This window comes from Peromyscus californicus, unplaced genomic scaffold (assembly GCF_007827085.1).
Source record: "Peromyscus californicus insignis strain IS unplaced genomic scaffold, ASM782708v3 Scaffold_4__1_contigs__length_199733344, whole genome shotgun sequence".
NCBI classification, from domain to species: domain Eukaryota; kingdom Metazoa; phylum Chordata; class Mammalia; order Rodentia; family Cricetidae; genus Peromyscus; species Peromyscus californicus.
Genome location: NW_026294562.1, coordinates 137,341,782 through 137,361,597, shown reverse-complemented (window position 1 = coordinate 137,361,597; position 19,816 = coordinate 137,341,782). Strand labels below are relative to the sequence as shown.

The 19,816-nt window shown below is 46.6% G+C and overlaps 1 protein-coding gene across 9 annotated transcripts in view; it reads left to right on the top strand.

Moving 5' to 3' along the window:
* The window catches only part of Apba2 (amyloid beta precursor protein binding family A member 2), a 232,175-nt gene that overhangs the window by 177,046 nt on the left and 35,313 nt on the right, over positions 1–19,816 (top strand). For all 9 annotated transcript variants that reach the window (XM_052761566.1, XM_052761563.1, XM_052761559.1 and 6 more), the window contains 2 exons: positions 13,215–13,295; positions 14,281–14,317. In XM_052761566.1, the coding sequence (XP_052617526.1) occupies positions 13,215–13,295; positions 14,281–14,317 (118 nt within the window). The remainder of the gene's footprint in view (positions 1–13,214; positions 13,296–14,280; positions 14,318–19,816) is intronic.

Sequence of the window (19,816 nt, the reverse complement as noted above, 5' to 3'; positions counted from 1 at the left end):
AAGGCTCCAAGTCTCTGATCTCAGGAATTCCTGGAGCATCCAAAGATTCAGTGCTGAGGTCGGACTCATGAGACAAATGAGGTGTGTCTGAGTTACTGTTCTGTTGTTGCAAAGAGACACCATGACCAAGGCAACTTATGAAAGAAAACATTTAACTGGGGCCTTGCTTACAGTTTCAGAGGGGTTTAGTCCATGATCATCCTCTTGGGGAGCATGGTGGCAGGCCGTCAAGCATGGTGCTGGAGCAGGGGCCAAGAGCTGACATCCTGATCTGCAGGCAGGAGGCAGAGAGCATACTGCAAATGGTGTGGCCTTTTGAAACCTCAAAGCAAGTCCACCCTCAGTGACAGACTTCTTCCAGCAAGGTAGCACCCCATATTCCTCCTTAAACAGCCTACTAACTGGAAACCAAACATTCAAATCTATGAGCCTATGGGAGCCATTGTTGTTCAGCCAACCACAAGGTGGTTGAGCTCTACATTGGATAAGCAGCTCCTCCTTGTACAGCTGAAAGGGCTGATCTTTGCTCCCTGGCTTTGCTCACCTGTGCTCTTGAGGAACACTGTGAGAACACATCTGTCCAGTGCCAGAGATCCTGTTCTATGGGTGTATATGGTGGCCTGTGTGGTGTCAAGTTCTCCATGTGGGCTGCTGAGAAACTGGGTTTAGCAAGTGCTACATAGCTTGCTTTGGAGTCCCCCCTCACTTCTGTCCCCTTACCTGCTGCTGCCTTGTGAGGTCTGTCGTGAGATAAAGCACTCTGAAAAGTCCCTAGAGCAATTTAGTCCTTTGGACCTTGGGGATTTCAGGCTGTTCCCTCTCTGGAACCTTAACATCATTCAGTTGATAGCATTTGGTTTACAGCCTAGTTCAGCAGCTCTACACTGTGGGTCCAATGCACCAAGTACATGTTTTGATTATTTGTAGTTTTCATCATTTCTATTTATCACCAACCCAGCAGTGTTTTCTAGCAAGAACCCTCTGATAATAGGAAAACAAGAAAATCAATACCTCATAGCCAGCTTAATACAACAGCTAAAGTGAAGTGTGATCCAGAGCCTTCAGCCACATTGAGTGCCCCGTCCATCACTGTTCATTGCAGAGGTGTTCTGTCTGTGACATTTCACTGAGGCTTGTTTTGTAAAGGACTTTTCCAAATTGCCATGTGAATATTGGTGCCAAATAGGCAGAGACAGTGCTATCTGCATGCCTGACTTTGACCTACTTCTGGTGGAGTCAGAATGTGCCATGCACATTCTGGAAGGGTACCTCACCATGTCCTGTCTGGTGGTATGTGAAGCAAGGGTTAGCTCCCACTATATAGAAGAGAACCAAGAGAAGAGTTCACAGGGATTGCTAGCATCTAGGCACCTCCCTGGTCTGCATGCAGTGGTGCCTCCCTGATCTGCATGCAGTGGTGCCTCCCTGATCTGCATGCAATGGTACCTCCATGATCTGCATGCAGTGGTACCTCCATGATCTGCATGCAGTGGTGTCTCCCTGGTCTGTATGCAGTGGTGCCTCCCTGATCTGCATACAGGGGTGCCTCCCTGGTCTATATGCAGGGGTGCCTCCCTGGTCTATATGCAGGGGCGCCTCCCTGGTCTGTATGCAGTGGTGCCTCCCTGATCTGCATACAGGGGTGCCTCCCTGATCTGCATGCAGTGGTGCCTCCCTGGTCTATATGCAGTGGTGCCTCCCTGGTCTGTATGCAGTGGTGCCTTCTCTGGTATGCATGCAGTGGTGCCTCCCTGGTCTGTATCCAGTGGTGCCTTCTCTGGTATGCATGCAGTGGTGCCTCCCTGGTCTGTATGCAGTGGTGCCTCCCTGGTCTGTATGCAGTGGGCAGAAGGAGTCCAGAAAGGCCTGGGAAGGAGGGCTTTAGTGTTTGCCCTGTGCCCAGAGGGTGCAAACTATCCCAGTTCAGGTGGTGTTTTGGAAAGTGCCTACAGGACACAGGTTTTGGGGGATTCCTGAGGACCTCTCCAGTCTTAGTCAGGAGGACAGACTCCTCAGGCCCTGGGTCTCTGTGGAGGACCTCTGGCCTCTTCCTCTATATAGCCCTCCTACAACCCATCCTCCCCATCCACACATGCCTCTGCTCACACATGCCTTCTGTGTCTGCCTATGGGCTGATTTCTATAGCCCATACTGCCTGGTGCACTGGGCCTTTATTTATTTTAATCACACTTCTCTCTGGGCAATGTGACAGGGTGACCTCTGCACCTACTTCAACAATTTCCCAGGATTGTTTTTGAAAGAGAAACCCTGTGGGTGCTGCTTGATGTTGTTGCCCGCCCCTTCTCCCAGAGCTTCTGAACTTGATGCTGGGGCATGTTGGCCCAGCCAGCAGAACCGCTCTACTGGGCTTTAAGAAGGGGCTTGGTATGTGTCACCAGAGGTGGCTGTTATTGTCAGGAAGCAGTTAATTTAGCAGGAAGTGGTAATGTAGGCAGAGGTTTAGAAAACTCTGTTAAAGTCAAGGTGTAAACTATTTTGGTTTCAAAAGTTAATGAACTGATCTTTATATATTTTTTATTTTCAATGCACAAATTAAGGGAGTGCAGTGTCATAATTTCATCATGTATACAGTGTAGAATGGCTTAATTAGACCATTCTTGATTCTTTATGATAATTGTCAATGCAGGCACTGGATGCTCACGTGTGATGATTGGAGTTCCAGTCTCCAGCAGCCATGTAAAAAATGAAGTTTTTGCTCCCAGCTCTCAAAGGGCAAAGATGTGATCCTCCAGGCAAGCTGGCTAAATTAGCTGAACTGGCAAGAGACCCTGCTTCTGTAAACCAAGTGGAGACCCATGGATCAATGTCAGAATCTAGCCCTCACACACTTGGGCATGCACAGGCATGTGCATTAGCACAAACATGCACCCACCCATGAACATGCTCACATGCATGTGTATATACACACATGGCACACGCACCCTCCAAAATGATCAGTCTACTAGTAGACGTTCAGAAGGTGCCCTTTTCCTGGTCCCTATAGAGAGTGTAGCATGTAATATTTGGAGACTGTATCTCCCAAAGTCAGGAAACTTGGACCTCACCTTGCTTTCCAGAACATTTTAGGCAGGTTGCCTGCACTGGCTATATCCATCTCCAGGGTCTGGGGAGGAATATCAACTTGAACCTGAGTGCTGATAGGTGTGTGGTACTGGCCCTGATTATGATTATGATGATGATGATGATGATGATGATGATGGCAAGTTTTAAGTCCACGGAAGTCTTCAGTTTGTGAGATAGGCCATGACAGCCAGGCACTGGGGGTTCCAGTAAAGCTAAATGGTGGCCTTGTTATCGGGGTGACACAGGGAAAGGTAATCCCAGCTGATGAGGCAGGGCGGGAGGATGGCTGAGACTATGCAGAGCTGCAGAGGAGCAGGGCGGGGTGAGTGGGGCAGCTGCTGCTCTTGAAAGGTCACCCCAGGGGTAGTTTCTCACATGCCATCTCCTCAGCCTCTTTCCTCCCTGGAGCCCTGCATTTGGAGGACAGGAGACACCCGCAGCTCTTGTAGTTGCCTTGGTTTTCTTATACCTGCTTTCTAATGGAAAGGGTGATGGGGAACCCACACTGGCCTCACAGACGTCAAGATGAGCTTTCTCACTGGCTTCAAATGCTGCCCTGGGCTCTCCTCACTATGGGCACCATCTCACCAGTGTTTCCTTTTAAAGTCTGTTCTCCTTCAAAGCCAACTCTCCCCTACAGGTAACCCCGTGCCCTGGGCTGGCTGGCTCCACATTCCCTCCCACCCATTTTGATTGGTGCCTGTGTGTATCAGGCATGGAGGTTGGCAAAGTGAGGATGGCCCTACTCTTGCACTTCAGAACTCATTCTAGAGGGGGAGAAAGATAAGGAGAGACCCCTTTCCAGGTGGAGCGGGGTATTCAAGAAAGATGCCTACCACGATGAGGAGTTCCAGGAAGAAGATAGACTCCAGCATGGGTGAGAAGTGAGGGGGGCTTTGGAACATTGGCTCATGAGTGAGGCTAACCATGGAGGTGAATATCCTCAGCATGGACTGGGCTTATAGCTGTGATGGACTGTGAGCCCAGAGAGGACACAGGGAAAGCAGAGGATCCAGATTGAGGATGGTAATGAGAAGGAAACAGAGAATGGTCATCATGGGTGAGAAGCAGAGCTAGAAGAGAATTTGAGTATAAAAGCCAAGGGCTAGAGACATGAAGGCCAAAGTCAGCAGGGCAAGTATGGGAGGGCTTGTCGGGAAGAAAAGTGCTTTAGAGCTGTGGTCATGAGGGTCTCCAGGGGCAAGGTGGAGCAGGTCTGGTGGGTTGAGAGGACAGAGAGTCACCCTTGGAAGTGAAAAGAGGATAGAGGTCGTATCTATAGGGACATACAAGGAGAGACCTGAAGAGACAGCAGCAGGCTGGAGAGGGCGACCCGATGCCTTTGTTATACTTACCAGAATTTCACTAATGGACCAGTGGGAAAGACTTCAGGTACATGACTTGAGGCAGGGAGCTGGCCTCTGCACATTTCCTCTCTCTGTTCTTCGTTGGCTCCTGTCCATGGCCCACAGTATTGCACAGGGCCTCATAATCACCAGAGGCTAGACCAACATCCAGTTCACAAACATGGTTAGTCCCATGACATTGCCAAAGAAGTGCTGACCTTGGAAAGGAAGTCAGCATGGATAAACATGAAGTGTGGAGATGCATGATGCCACACGTGGTGTGTTCACCTGAAGTGTGACAGTGTGACATGGCGGTTGTGGGATTTCACCCCATAGCCTCCATTTGTAGTCAGTGTTAAATCAGACACTAAGAAAGATGGGGGCCATTGGAGCAAGGGGTTCATCAGCAATAACTTGTAACCATATGGCAGACAGTGTCAGACAGCATGGGAAAACAAGCACATCCCAGTCATGCTGGAAAAGGATGTGTGTAGGGTGTTGCCCCTGAACAGATGGTGACATCCCAAACTGGCTGAATCAAGGTTTACCCACGGATCCCATGGCTTACGTTTCTAGAATGCCTACCTTCACAGGAAAGAAGCTGGTGTCTCTCCACCTGGGGCCAAGCTAAGGTCCAAACAGTTGGAGTTGAGAGATAGCCACATTTAAGTTTTCCAAAGCCCAGTGCCTGCTTCTTGTTTTTAACCACTGACAAGTATGCCAGGAATGCTCATGGTTCTTTGATCTGAGAGCCTGCTGTGGAAATCAGATGGGCACTGTCCTTGGTGCTGACACACTGCAGTGCTACCTCAGGGTGGCCTGCTCTGCCTACAGCCTGACTATGTAAGACTGTGAGCCCACCCAGGAAGATGGGTAGGTGGGTGGGAAGCTGATGATCCAAGGGAGCAGCTCATAGAGATGGCTCTGGCCAGACATATGCTGCTGTTGGAGGAGACATTACCCATCCACCCTTGTCATCCTTCTTGGCTTGTATGCTTGCAAGTAGCCTCTGATTCTGCCTATGAGACTGGTGTGCCCCGTCCTACTTTCTGATGTACCCTATCAATGCTTCCTGACACTTCCCACGCAGCCTTGCTTCGTCTCAAAGCAATTGTGGAAACCAGCTGGGAGACTTCTGTTACTGACCGTTGCTCTGAGTGCTGGGGGTGGGAGATGTCTGATGATTTTGGCCATTGTGCACTCCTGCATAGACTCACCCACCCAAGAGCCTCAGACTGAGACCACTCTATATCAAGGCCCTGACTCTCAAGAGCCCTAAGCCCCTTTGTTACTCCTCTCTTTCTAGTCTCTAAAAACAGAAGCCTTGTCTTGCTGCAATCTACTCCCTGCTCCATTTCCTTCTCCTCTAATATTGTGTGTGTGTGTGTGTGTGTGTGTGTGTGTGTGTGTGTGTGTGTGTGTGTGTGTGGTATTGGGGGTGGAAACTCATTACCTTGTACGTGCTAAACCAGCACTCTTAACCACTGACATGCACCTCTAACCTCCTCATTGTTCATTCATTTGTCTCTTCCTTCATTTCTTCCTTCCTTCTTTCATCTCTGGGTCTGTAAAAGCCAGCATGATGGCCCCTTTCCGAAGCAGCACTCAGTCTTCAACAAAGGAAAGATGGCCCAGTCCTCGAAACCCAGAGACACAAAAGCAGCGCTTTCTGTTGTTTAACAGCTCATTCACTTACACGTTCTCTCCTCTCCTTTGCCTTTGAACTTCAAGAAGAATGTGAAAAATCAGAACACCTGCAAGGTGGGCAATCTGGCTGGTGGGGAGAGATATTGACCTGGTAACTTTCTCGGGGATTTGTGGCTCATATGTGACTCAGTTGTGATGAAGGGACAAAGAAAAGCATTACCTACAAGTGACATTCATTATTCAGCATTCGTAGCACACTGAGCCCAGAAGGAAGTAAGCCAGGCACAAAAGGACAAATGCCATGTGACTAGAGTTCCATTAAGTTCCCAGGACAGAAGTAGAGTTGTGTCTTCCAGGGACTGGGTGGGGTTTGAGTTGGGGAGCTGTGGTTTAAGAGGTACGGGATTTTCAGTTGTGCAGGACACCAGGAGAGCTGAGTGTGGGTTATGGGGAATATATTCAAAGCTGCTCAACTGTGCACTTTAAAATGGTTGGCAGGGTAAACTTACTTACTATTATAGAAGATCTTTGTGTTACTAACTGACTTGAGTCTATTTGGAACATCAGTACACAAGCTGAGCCTGTCTGAATGTGAGTATCTACAATCACAAACACAGACAAAGCCATTTAGGCCAATCAAATTGGTTTAGTAAGAACAGCAGTAGATGAAATGCCTACCCCCATTTAGGTTGCAAGCACAGGGCATGTATGTGGTCATGAGGTCTGCTCTTTAGAAACTCTCAGGACTGTGAGTGGCTCAGCACTTCCTGAGTGGGAAGGGAGGGCTCCCTTTCTCTCCTAGGTCTTGGGTTGTGGTCAGTATCGGACACCTTGGCAGAAGTGTCACACAAAAGATTATTAAAAATGTTGTAAGCACCAACAACTGACAAAGGGGAGTGGCCGAGGTCACGCCCTGTGAATACTAATGTCAGCACAGAGACATGCCTTGGATTACAAAGGGTTTACATTGTAGTGAGTCCATAAGTCTTAATGTGGAAAACTGTAAGTAAAAAATGCACAACCACATTCCCAGCATCAGGGCCTAGCTGCATAGGACGCTGAGGATAGCTGTGTTTTCTGCTCCCAACTTCGTAGCTGGTGGGAGCTGTGGCTTGCTGTGTTGGCCAGCATCCTGACAGATGACTGCATTGCATGCTCTCTGTCCTTGGAAGGTCCAAATCCACCATCTAAAGTGCAGTTCCTCCTGAATGCATGTTGTATTTGCATCCGTGTGAAGTCGAAGAATGGAAAAGTCTGGTCATCAAGTGAGGCCCTCCTGTCTTGTAATATCTAACATCGACTGTTAATTCTACTCTTTCTCTTCCCACAAAATTAAAAAAAAAAGCAAACATTCCATTTTTACATTTCCCAAAAGCTTGGCAGGGAGAAGCTGATTGGATCCTTGGTATCATTTTACTATGCTATTTGGCGAAATGTCTTTTAAATTCTGGATCACAGGATTTAGCCTTCGTGTCGGCTGCAGTAGGCCATTCCTATGACTCTGAAGTCACTTGTTTACTTTTGAGGACTAATCATGTTGACTGAAGCTGGGGACTCTTTCTTCTTAGGAGAACACAGCTTTGGCAACAGCAATTCCGTGCCAGTCACGCCAGCCCATGTGGTCTGCCAGGAAGTAAATACCAAAGACGTCCCCTGGAAATTGCATCCTCATATTGACTTAGCATTGGCCATTGACTTTCTTTTTGACAGAGCACCTTTGTTCCGTTCCTCTCTCCGATGTCAAGCTCGTTTTCTCAGAATGTGTGCACAAGGCTTGAGGCTAAGTGCAGGGCAGCTAGGGGAATTCAGAGGATGGTCCAGGCCAGGCTCCTGGGAGGATTCCAGGTCTGAGCTGTGGGTAACTCCAAGTCATTGCTTTTGCACCCCAGTGCGTTGTTACTATTGAAATCTGTCCATACATCGTCTTCCCTTCAGATAAGCAGGAGGGAAGATTGCAGCTGTTTATGGCTAACTAGGAGAGCCAGTGGTAGAAGACGCCATGTTGACACAAAGCAGGATTTACAGAGGGGGCGGGGAGGGTTGGGATATTCTTGTAGAAAACTTGATCACAACCAAGTAGGATTCTCCCTTGCTATGTAGTGTGCGTTGCCTTGAGCCATGGAACGCCTGTGTCCCCTTAAAGGTCATTAGTGTGACCGCTCCACATGTGAGGCAGGTGCACCGGAGATAAACAATTACGTGGTGTGAGGTCCGTGTGGCCCACCCCTTCCCTTGGCGGCCCCTTCTACTTTGCCCTGCATGCTGCAGCTGGAGGGTGACAGTCATGCAGCAGGGTACTGCTGAGCTGGATTGGGTCATGAAGCAGGCAGGATGTTTAGATGTCTAGAGGGTTCTGTTCACTCTTTTTTTGTTCAGTAGTTTCATTCCATTTATTGTTTTAGCAGTGCTGTGTATGTATCCTGAATCCTCGCTCATGCTAGGCAAGAGCTGAACCACTGCTGGACACTGTCAGCTGCCATTATTTTGAAATTACAGTAATAAACACATGATATAAAATTTGACCTTGGGCCTATTTTGAAGTGAGTGTTCATTCAACGTCTTTTAATAAATGCTGTAGCCATTGCTGCCATCTGGTCCCAGCACATTCCCATTGCCTCCAAAGACCTCTCAGCCTTAAGTAATCTTCCCTTGCCCTAACCTCCTACAACGGGAAATTTTCCTTCTATCTTTATGGATTCATCTAGTCTAGACAGTTCAGTCTGTGCTATGCTGTCCGTTTTGTCTGGCCTCTCCCTTAGCCTGCTTTAGGGGTTCACCTGTGTTGCATCAGTGTGTTGGAGCCTCATTCCTTTGGGGCTGCATGATATTGCAGGGGATGAGTGGAGCATGTCATGCCTATCTCCAACCACTGATGTACATTTAGGTTGCTTCCATGACTAATGTCAAAGTTGCTTTGAGTTATGCATGTGTAAGTTTTCATGGACTCTTTTTTTTTAGCTTTATGGAGTGTGTAGGGAGAAGCAGAGTTTCTGGGCTGTACGATCATGAGTGCTTATGTCTGTACAGTGGCAGAGCATTTTCCATCCCCACCAGCAATCAGTGGGGGTTCTGCTTACTCTGAAATTGGAAAAAAAATGTAATAGTCCCGATCCTGTGACAGGCCAGACTTGGCCTCTCAAATTCCCCGGGCCTAATCTCTAAAGGATAGTTTTTGTTCACTGTAAATCTGTTTATGCCCTGGGTTATCCCAGGGAAGGTTTAAACTTGGCAAAAATGTTAAGTCCAGTTTCCATGCTGCCTGTGGAATGTCAAGGGTAGGGTCCTCATTGCATATGTCCTGTCCTTACTTAGAAGTGCCCTGAATAGTGCAGAACACATAAACACTCAAGATTGGCCACTGTGGACAGGACAGTCCCTTCACAAAGGCTGGCATGCAAATGTGAGTTTAGAACAAATGGGATTATGCTCTGAAATGCATGGCAAGGCACCCTTCTCCATGGCCTGTACTCTCCCAGGCCCTATGGAAAGCCCACAAGCAGAAAAGCAGATGCTCTGTCTGGCTGGTTATGCTGGTCTGTAGGGGAGAGGATGTCAGAGGGCCAGACCTAGAGTCCAAAGTCAGGCTGGAGAAAAGGCATCAGCCATCAGTCTCCGGAAGGGTGGCCAGACTGACAAATAGCACAATAAAGGGACCCTTTAACTTAGAGAGCCAACGTTGTGTCTAGAGTGTGGGTTTTACAAGATGAAAAGATGGTGATAATAATTGCCCAACATTATAGACGCACTTAGTGATACTAAACTCTACGTGCACATAATTGAGAGGGCACGTTTTATGCAATGGAAAAACTGGAGTTCAGGCAGATGATGCATAATTTTTAGTTTAATGTGTTTCATGAAATTCTTGGCATGAGCAGGGCACGGCCCTTCCTCCTCCCATTTACAGACCTACCTACATATTTTACAAGACAGATTCTCTGACCAGCTGGTGGTCCCTAATGTGTCTGCCGTGACACTTTGAAGCCATATATCTCTTTGCAAAGGTGATCACCCTATCACAAGAATAAATACCTTATCCCAGTCCCATTTCCCTCAAAGTAAATATCACGGTAGTGGCCAGAGCTGTAAAAGGAATGGAGAAAACAAATAATAGCCTTTTCCCCTGAGTCCTGTGTGTGTCAGAGGGTGGTTTCTCAGAGCTTTTGAAAGAACATTTCCACACTCCTGAGTAGACCCTGGCAGATCATGCTTCTGGTTTATCCCCACTCAGAGCTACCCTTGTGTGGCAGAACTGGCCTGACCCACTCGAGTTGGGTGGAGGAAGAAATCTTTGTAGGGATATCAGAAGATTAGGGCAGGCTGGCTCTTTTTTAAAAAACAAAGTCTGAAATAGTCCCCAGAGGACACAGTCATCTGAGTCATCCATGAGCCCTGGGATCTGTCTGTGTCAGGGTCATGTTGGAGGGGGAGGTGTGACACAGTCAAATGCTGTGATTTCTCCAGATCTAAGCTGATGTTGTCTGTTCCTAACATGTTTGTCGTTCAGGAGAAGGCTGTTGTTCCAGATGGCGTGAGCTGAGTGGGTGTGAGCCTGTTTCCTGTGAGTTCATCTCAAGCAGTGTGGGTTATATTACTGGGTTTTCAGTTGAGTTAAGCAGACAAATCAGAATCGACACCTTCAAAATGCCAAACTTTATTTTGCACCAACTGGAGCCAACATATTTATTCAGATGATTTATTCACATTCGTGTTTTTATTAAGGGTGTTTATCTCTGCGCTGAGCAGCTGTCCCTGGGTCCCAGCGTGATCACCCAGTCTGTGCCACACTACAGACTGATGTGCTGTCCTCACAACACCACAGTGGGACTCCTCGTGAGAGCATGCTTCCCTTCACAGGCTTTGCACTAGCATTTGTCTGTTCTTGGTGAATGGCTGATGGTTTGGGCCGCTGCCAAGGATGAGGACACTGTTCAAAATAAGATCATGTCTTATTTTGACATGTGGCTGGCTGCTGTACCCAAGGGAGTGTCCAACAGGATTTAGGTAGCATCCTTACCCAAGAGGCCTGGAGCCCCAAATTCATATAGACCTCAAACCCTGTGAACTTCCAATGCTGGTCCCATGCTGCCAGTCCCCTTACCACTCCAGGTCCTGGGTGGGGCTCACCACCAGACAGGTTTTCCTGAAGAGAAACATCACAAGCCCACCCTCCTCCTTCTTTGAAAATAAGCCTGGCTGTTTATGGAAAGACGTGGTTGTCATGGTGACGAGCAGCCCACTTGGGAATACATTCGAGAAGATGTTGACATGGAGGAGGGGTGGTACCTAGGGAAGACCTTGCTTTTTCATGGATGCCCCATCCTGTAGCCCCATGTCAAGCAGTCCCAGAGGCAGGGCATAGGAAAAGAACTGACACTTCTCCTGTGTCCCCTGGCTAAGCCATGAACTCTAGCCTAAAGTTACCCAAAGGCCTAATGACCGGTCTGTTTCAAACCTGGGGGCAGGGTGCAGCGCCCTGTGTTCCATTCCCCATATCTGGTATAAAGATTTCTCTATTTGTCTGTCTGTCTGTCTATCTGAAGTTTAGGCACCACCCCAGCTGTAGCGTGTGTGGTAGGTTCTGTATGTTGCTTTCTCAAGGGCTTCTTGGGGTTGAGTGGGGCTGGTCAGCAGCAGGAGGCAGGGTAGGCCTTCAACAAAGGGAGTCCGTGCAGAAGCTCATGTACTAGAAACAGGAAGATGCACTCAACGGTGTATAAATGCAACTTCCTGTTACTGTGGTACTGTGTCATCATCCTACCGCTTGCTGTTACTTCCGGGAAGTCCTGTGACTTACGGGGCTGCTCCCCAGAGCTGTTTGGTTTGGGTGGTGACTTCAGTACCTTGGATCCTGCATCTGTCTTCTGCATGGCATAAAGAACTGAATGCAGAAAACACACTTAAGGGTTAAGTCGTATTGTTTGAGGGAGGGAAGTTATGGATTGAGATTGTATTTTAAGGGGAAATTGCCTTTCATATTGTGTTTTATTATTTTTTTTGTCATAGTAGTAGTAGGTTGACTCACTTGCATTTACTCTTACTCAAGAACCTAAATTTATTCTAACAATATGATTTTTAACTCTTGAACACTGTGAGAGGAAGGTACCACCATGGGAAATACTATATAGAATCATTCAAAAAAAAAAAAAAAACTATAATGGATTCAGCATCTGCCCCAGTGCAGATAATTGTGGATGTGGGTCCAAAGGAAACAAAAACGAAGTCTTAAAGACACACCCCCCCAAGTTCTCAGCAACATTACTTGGCATAGTCAAAGAGCAACCCAAGCTGCCTTCAATGGATGAATAAAAAGAGTGTGCCACATACATACCGTGGAGCACTGCTCAGCCTTGAAAAGGGAAATCCTGATAGTATAACATGGATGAATCTTAAGGACATTGTGCTGAGTGAAACAGGCCACTCACCAACAGATAAGCACTATGTTGTTCCATATATCCCAGGCACTTAAAACAGTCTGATTCATAGATCCAGAAAGTAGAGTGAATGGAGGCTGTCATGGCAAAGAGGACTGGGACTGGGGAATTGTAGTTGCTGGTGGGGTTGCTTTTAAACATTTTACCTTTATTTTTAGTTATTTGTATGTGTCTGTATGTGTCCATATGAGAGCCCATGAAGGCCAGAAGAAGGTGTCAGATCCCCTGGAGCTGGAGTTAAGGGCAGCTGTGTGTGGCCCCATGTGGGTTCTGGGAACTGAACTCAGGACCTCCGGAAGAGCAGTACACATACCTAACAGCCCAGCAGTCTCTCCAGCCCAGGTTTCAGTTTTGTATTATGAAGTGTGTCTTGAAATGGATGGTGGGGATGACATACAACAGTATGAATATACTTTATGCCCTTCAGCTGTATACTGAAGATAGTTCAGGTGGTAAATGATGTGCTTTATTAAAATAAAAATAATAGTAAATAGTAAAAGTTAAATAATTAAAAACTTTAGAAATATAAAAGTATTCATATTCATTGTATAACAATTTAATTGAATGTGTATGACTACTTGGACACGTGTGTATGTGTCCCTACACATGTGTATTTTAAGATTGAATTTCATTGAATATTCAGCTTTTTTTAACCTGAGTTCAATTTTCTACTATATAAAAACATAATCAACTTTCTGGTTTCCAGGTTTGCAATGGCTTGGAGCAGCCAAGGAAGCAGCAACGCTCTGATCTCAATGGACCCACTGACAATAACAACATCCCAGAGGTAATTCCCTTCCAAAGATGAGAGTTCTGGACCAGAGTTCTCATGATGGAGTTGCTGGCTGTGTTATGGTCAACTCACTCTCCTAGCTCTTGTACCACCCAGGATCCTGGGAAGAGAGAGTTCAGATCAAGCCAACCTAGGACCACTGTCTGAGGAAGAGATGTGGGTTTTTTTTTGTCCTGGGAGGAGGGGACTCACATATCCTGAGGACTCACAGCTGCATTGTGCACTGTTGGTGCATTGCTGATGGTGTGGGGATCCCTGGTGCTCCCTGATGATGGTGTGGGAATCCTTGGTGCTCCCTAATCTGGTAGAAACTCAAGGGTAGCCTGGATTTCTCAATAGCAGAGTCATTGACATTTAGGGTGGACAGTCATTTTTTGACAGGCTTCCCTGTGCTTTGTAGGTGGTCTATGAGCGTCCCTACCCACTAGATACCAGCAGCCACTACTCTGTACCTCGGTTATAACAAAATGTCAATGTGCCCTTGAGGACAAAAATCATCCTGATGGAGAGCTACTGGTCTAAACCAATAACATGGTTATCTGATTCAAATTAAGGCTTAGACAGATTACCTTTCCTCTCTGGGGTGCTTGAGACAAGATTGTCTAGTGCTATTGAAATGTCATAGCCATCAATGGACTGGCTTCCCAACTCCTTTATTGTGGTCTTGAAGACATGCCCAGGAAGTTCTCAGGCCCAGTGACTTGAGAACCATTGAGCTGACTACTCTTAACGCTCTTTCCAGCTATGACATGCTAAGCTAAGGGTCCTTGAGGACTGACTTGTGCGCTTGTGTGATCCTTTTCAGCATCCTGTGTCCCATAGAAGACCAGCTTGCTGTGTGGATCTGATTTCTTGGGAATACCAGCCATTCATGGGGTTAGACTGTTCCAGCCCAGGGTGGTATATATCTTGATATAGTTCTCATTAAGTCAGCCTTTTGCAATGATTCTGTTTCATTCTCTTTGTTATTTCTCAACAGACAAAGAAGGTGGCATCGTTTCCAAGCTTTGTGGCTGGTAAGTGACTTCAGATTTGATCTCTCGGGAGGCAGTTACACTTTATGTAAAAGCAAATGGTCCTTTTGTGTGTGGGTTTCCTCTGGAGACTCTTCCTTGGAAAGCACTGTTTCCAACAAGGTGCCCTCAGGCATTTGGCCCTTTGGGTGCTGCATTAGCTGTGGAGAGAGGGGCTTCCAGCTCATCTGCCTGATTCAATGCAATGAACTGAACAGCAAGGACCATTCATGTGTTTTACCCTCGTGAACTGCATCATAGACGACACGAATGGCTGGATTAATGCACTGAGATGTGTCTATCTAAGTAGCTCATTATGATCTACTTTTCATCAGGGTGGTTATAACGACATCCAAATGCTGGCTGTTCCTTTTCACACCCTCTCTCACTTTCTCCTCCCACCCTTTTCAAGATTAGCAGCGCATCTTCACATCCCATAAAGAGCAAAGCAGACTGACTTGATGGGTTGGTTCTGTGTCAGTGTTTGGGGTGGGGACACTCCTACTGGGCTTTTGATGAAGCTGACTTACAGTGGCCTCATGTAACAGGTGTCCCCACGGGGTCCTTGTTGGGTCCAACATCAGAGCAAAGAACCTCTTAAGTAGGCCTTTTCTCTGCCAGGAGAATGTTTCTTGCCTCTAATGTGTTATAATAAACAATGTGAGCTTTATTAATTCTTTCAATAAGCTGATAATTAATTCTTATGAATATTTATAGGAGCAAAGTAAATGGATCTGCAGAAACAAATGGCTTTAAACCTTTGCCATTCTGCTCTGTATTCATGGTAAATAACAGAAGCCTCCAAGCTCTCCTTTAAGGATGAGTTTGAACCAGGCTTAACCAGTTCAAACTGGTTCACTATGTTGACTGCTATAACCAGCTTAATGCCATTTAATTATGAAGAGAATCAGTTTTAACTGTGAGAACTCTTATTTAAAACTCAAGTAGGCTGGACTCTATGATGCCCAATGCAGATAGGCTCAAAAGGGTTTGCCCAACAATTTACTTATGCCTTGCGTGTTTTTTTACTGGTTCCAACTGACTCCAGCTGGTTTGCATTAGATCACAGCAGGTGATTGTTGTTACCTGGCTGGCCATAGTTTTTCAGGGCCTTATGATTGGCAGGGAGAGACCACACCCCTCTTGTCACTCCATGGAGGGGCATGACCGGGTTCTGATCTGAAGGAGGCAACATCAATGAAAAACATCTCATCTCTCCCTACTATTTTTCTTGTTGGGCTGAAGATAAAATGGGCACAACTCAGTCACAACCCTTCAGGGCTCTGGGGTCTTATGGACCTAAGAAACGGACTTGTCAATAAACCATGGTTTTGTTAGGAAAGAATTTCAAACCGTCTCTGGACAGGGCATGGGTAGCAGAGACAGCGGGGCAATCTTAACTCTGCAAGGAGATGGGGAAGGGGGTATTCCAGAAGCTGTCCATATGTTCCATCTGACTGTATCATGTCGCTTTCTAGAAGATAGAGTCTTCACACCAGCTCAGATGGTACAAACTGCTTGTGAACAGCTCACACCAGTATGGACAGCTCACACCAGTATGGACCACTCACACTAGCGTGGACAACTCAAAAATTAGCCCCAACTTAGGAGAGAAACTAATAGATCATTATGAAAATATGGAAATCTTAATCAAAAGCCAATCCCTTCATATGAGAGAATTCATATCCAACAAAACCTGCATGGACCAACAGTTCTATAAAACTACAGAAAGAGACAGTGATGAGTATCTATCACAGGAAAACCTAGACTATAATGAGCTTAGAGACGCATCTGGTGTTAGACACCTTTACCAGCTGGGATGGACTTGTGTGCAAGGACCCACTTGACATTTGCTTATGTAGCAGGGAAGCATATGAGTGGTGGAAAGAAGTCTCGAGGGGAGCCACTGACCATTCAGTGACTGTAATGTTGGATTAGCTACCTGGCTTCCCTTGGTCTCGTCTTCAGGCCTGTAACCTCATTGTCTGCAGGACTCTAGCCATTGTTTCCTGCTCCAGTAAGGAAAAGAAAGGAAGGGAAATGTCCAAACCAACATTGTTGTCTCTCCCTTCACATTAAAGGATTTCTGTGAATAATAGTGAGTAAAGGGGCTGGAAGGTGGTTCAGTTATTCAAGTGCCTGCTGTATAAGCATGAAGACCTGAGTTCGGATCCCCAGCACCCATATAAAAAGTCATGTGCAGTGATGCATGTCTGTAACCCCAACACCTTTGTGGGGGGGGCTTGAAGACAAGCAGACCCCTGGAACTCGTTGGCTGCTAGCTTAACCAAATTCATGAGTTCTGGGTTTCATGTTCAAAAGTAAGGTGGAATGCAATCATGGAACATGCCCATCACTAACTTCTGGCCTCCACACACACGTGCCTGCATGAACACATACATATCACATACACATGCACATGCAGACGCACACGCACACACACGGGTGAATATGTTATCTGTCTGAGAATTGTGTTTTCCATTATCTTTCTAAGCCTGTTCACCAGGTAACTAAGAAATAGTTTGTCAGCTCTATCAATGAGCAGTGTTGTTATGGCAAAGATGCTTGGATTAGCAGACTGTATCTAGGTGAGGAATGTCAGCTCTCTCAGTGAGTAGCAATGCTATAGTAAACATGGCTGATTGGCTCTGTATCTAGGTGGGGGAATGTCAGCTCTATCAGTGAGCAGCAATGCTATAATAAACATGGCTGGTCGGCTTTGTATCTAGGTGAGGGAATAATAATCATTGAGGGTGTCACTCATGTGATTCAGTCTGTCTCTTGGAGGGTCCCTGGAAGCTACATATAAGTGGTATGAAAACTATCTGACCTTGAGAACTCTTGGCAACAGGTTTTTAAACTACATGAGGTCCATATGCTCTTCACAGTAGGTGCTTTGTACACTCAGAGCTGGGCCATCAAGCAGCTCTGTTAGACCAGCTATGGACAGTGCAAGGACATAATTCTGTGTGGATTCTGTGGGAGAGGCAAGTGATCAATAGCTCCCATCTTATTCCCTCAAAACAAATGGCCCTGTGTCTAGTTGAGGTTCAGGTGCCCCAAGAGTCTGAATGTTTAGGGAAATTTATTAGAAGACTTTAGGGGAATCCAGGTGTTATGGTACAGGCCCGTAGTTCCAACACTGAGGAGGCAGAGGAGCATGATTGGAGTTCAAGGTCATCCTCCATAGCAAATCTAAGGCCATTCTGCACTTTATGAGACCATGTCTCAAAAACAAAACACCTCGAGGATCTCTTCAATGCATTTGTTACCTCTCATGGGCAGAGCTGTGTTATATGAAGCCTCTAATCCCACCCTGTTTTAATGGTGGGTGAGTGGGGAACTGTGTACTGGGCTTTCTGTGGCAGTGCGGAAGATCTAGAAAGGTGCTGATTGAACAAGCCCTAGTCTGCTAAACTAGTGCCTCCAGCTAGTGAGCATTTCAAACTTCTAGATGGAAGAGAACTGTGGTAGAAATGCTGAAGAACAGAGAAATAAATGCCCGTGAGGCTGTAGCTTAGGAGTGGGCACACACACCCTTCTCAAAAGTCTAAGTTACCTGGAAGCTTGCTTTTCTGGAAAGTTAATGGGAGATGGCCTTTCACTCTAGCTCAGGCCTTATTTCACTTGGGATACTTGTTACGATTTCAAGAACAACAGTAAAACTCAAGTGAGATCATCTTCATCCTATCATTGACCAGGTATCTTAGGGTTTCTATTGCCATGATAAACACCATGACCAAAACTACCTTGAGGGGAAGGGGTTTATTCCAGCTTCCCACTCTCAGGTCACACTCCATCACTGAGGGAAGTCATGGTGGGAACTCAAGGCAGGAACGTGGGAGCAGGAACTGAAGCAGAGACTTTGGAGAAATGCTGCATATTGACTTCCCCAGCCTGCTTTCTTCTACCGTGCCAGACCAGCAGCCCAGGGATGGCATTGCCCACAATAAGCTGGGCCCTCCCACATCAATCATTAATTAAGAAAATGCCCCATAGGCTTGCCTCTATGCCAATCTTATGTAGTCATTTTCTCAACTGTGGGTCCCTCCTCTCAGATGACTGTTGCTTATGTCAAGTTGACAAAAAAAGCAAACCAAAATCCTAGTCCCACACCTGGGCATGGTGTGGCCCAGCCCCATGCTGTTTACCATGCCTGAATCATGTCACCTGAGCAGTTACCCTACGAGGAATATGGGCTTTCTGTCCCATGGCACAGTAAGGCTAAAGTAACATAGCTGATGGCCTGTGGCTGAAGAGGGATAATGCCATGCCTGCACTTAGAGCCATTAGTTCTTAGCCTGTGATTTCTATCCAATGTGCCCTTGAAAATGAGGATAGTTGTGGGTGTGGCTCAGTGGTTGGGCCCATGTTTGGCATATGTGAATCGCTGAGTTCAATCCCAGCACCAAAAATTGATAGGTGGATAGATGGATGGGTGGGTGGATAGAAAGATGGTGAAAACCTGCATAAGAAGGTAGGCAACACCCAGCAGGTGCTTAGCTTGAGCCAGGCATGATTGAATTAAGTGTTCCAATATATCAGCACTTAGATATATTAATATCTACTATATCAAGAGTTGATATCCAATATATTAACTCCTCAGTCACTCTATTAGCAATAAGAGGTAGGTGCCATTACAGAGGAAGAAATAGAGGTTCAGTGAGAGTGAGTCATTGACCTAAAGTCACCAGATATAGAGTGGCTGAATGGGGTTGGAACCCAGGCTTTGGTCTCAGCTCATCATCCTTTTGCTGAGCTGCCTAAGCAAAGCTTGGTATCAACAGCCCCTGAAGAGGACTAGAAGACACACCATTCAGGTTCCAGGGCGTTCACTGGAGAAGAGACCTTCAGATGTCAGGAGACTCCTGAAGACTTCCATAAGTGATGAAAGATAGAAGGCACATTTCAAGATGCCCCCCACTGCAGGATATGAGAGCTGGAAGCACATAAATCCAGGGTAGAGAACGTTGCAAGAGCTGCAGCCTGTGAACAATCTTGTGTAAAAGTCCAGCTTGCGTGTGCTTCTTAAAGCCCAAAGGTTGGTACACAAGCAATGGCACCTAACTGTGGCTGCATTAGTCCAAAGTAACCAAGATCAGAAGCTCATACCCCATTCCTCATGCTTGCTGCTCCTTCCGTGAGTGAGCCAAAGCTCTTGTGAGATGTCTGCAATCCCAGCACACCACCTTCTGCTCCAGGCTAGTCCTGCCGTAATTCTCAGCCTCATGTGTCAGAGTTGTGAGGTTCCTTAATGACCCATCTCTTACTTGTCAGTGTGCCACACCTGGTCTGCATGCTGGCCAAGTGGAAGAATGGGGACCCTAGCCCATGAGGCTTCTGTCCTGCCTGAGACCACTCCTCTTCAAACCTTTCTTCTCTCAGGGGTTTTCACAGTGACAAAGCTACCCTATTGGACGCTTGTATCCAAGATTTTACTTGCTCTTAAACACCTGGGGCAAGTCTGTCTAGAGGAGACCCCTGAATAGAGGTGTCGTCTTT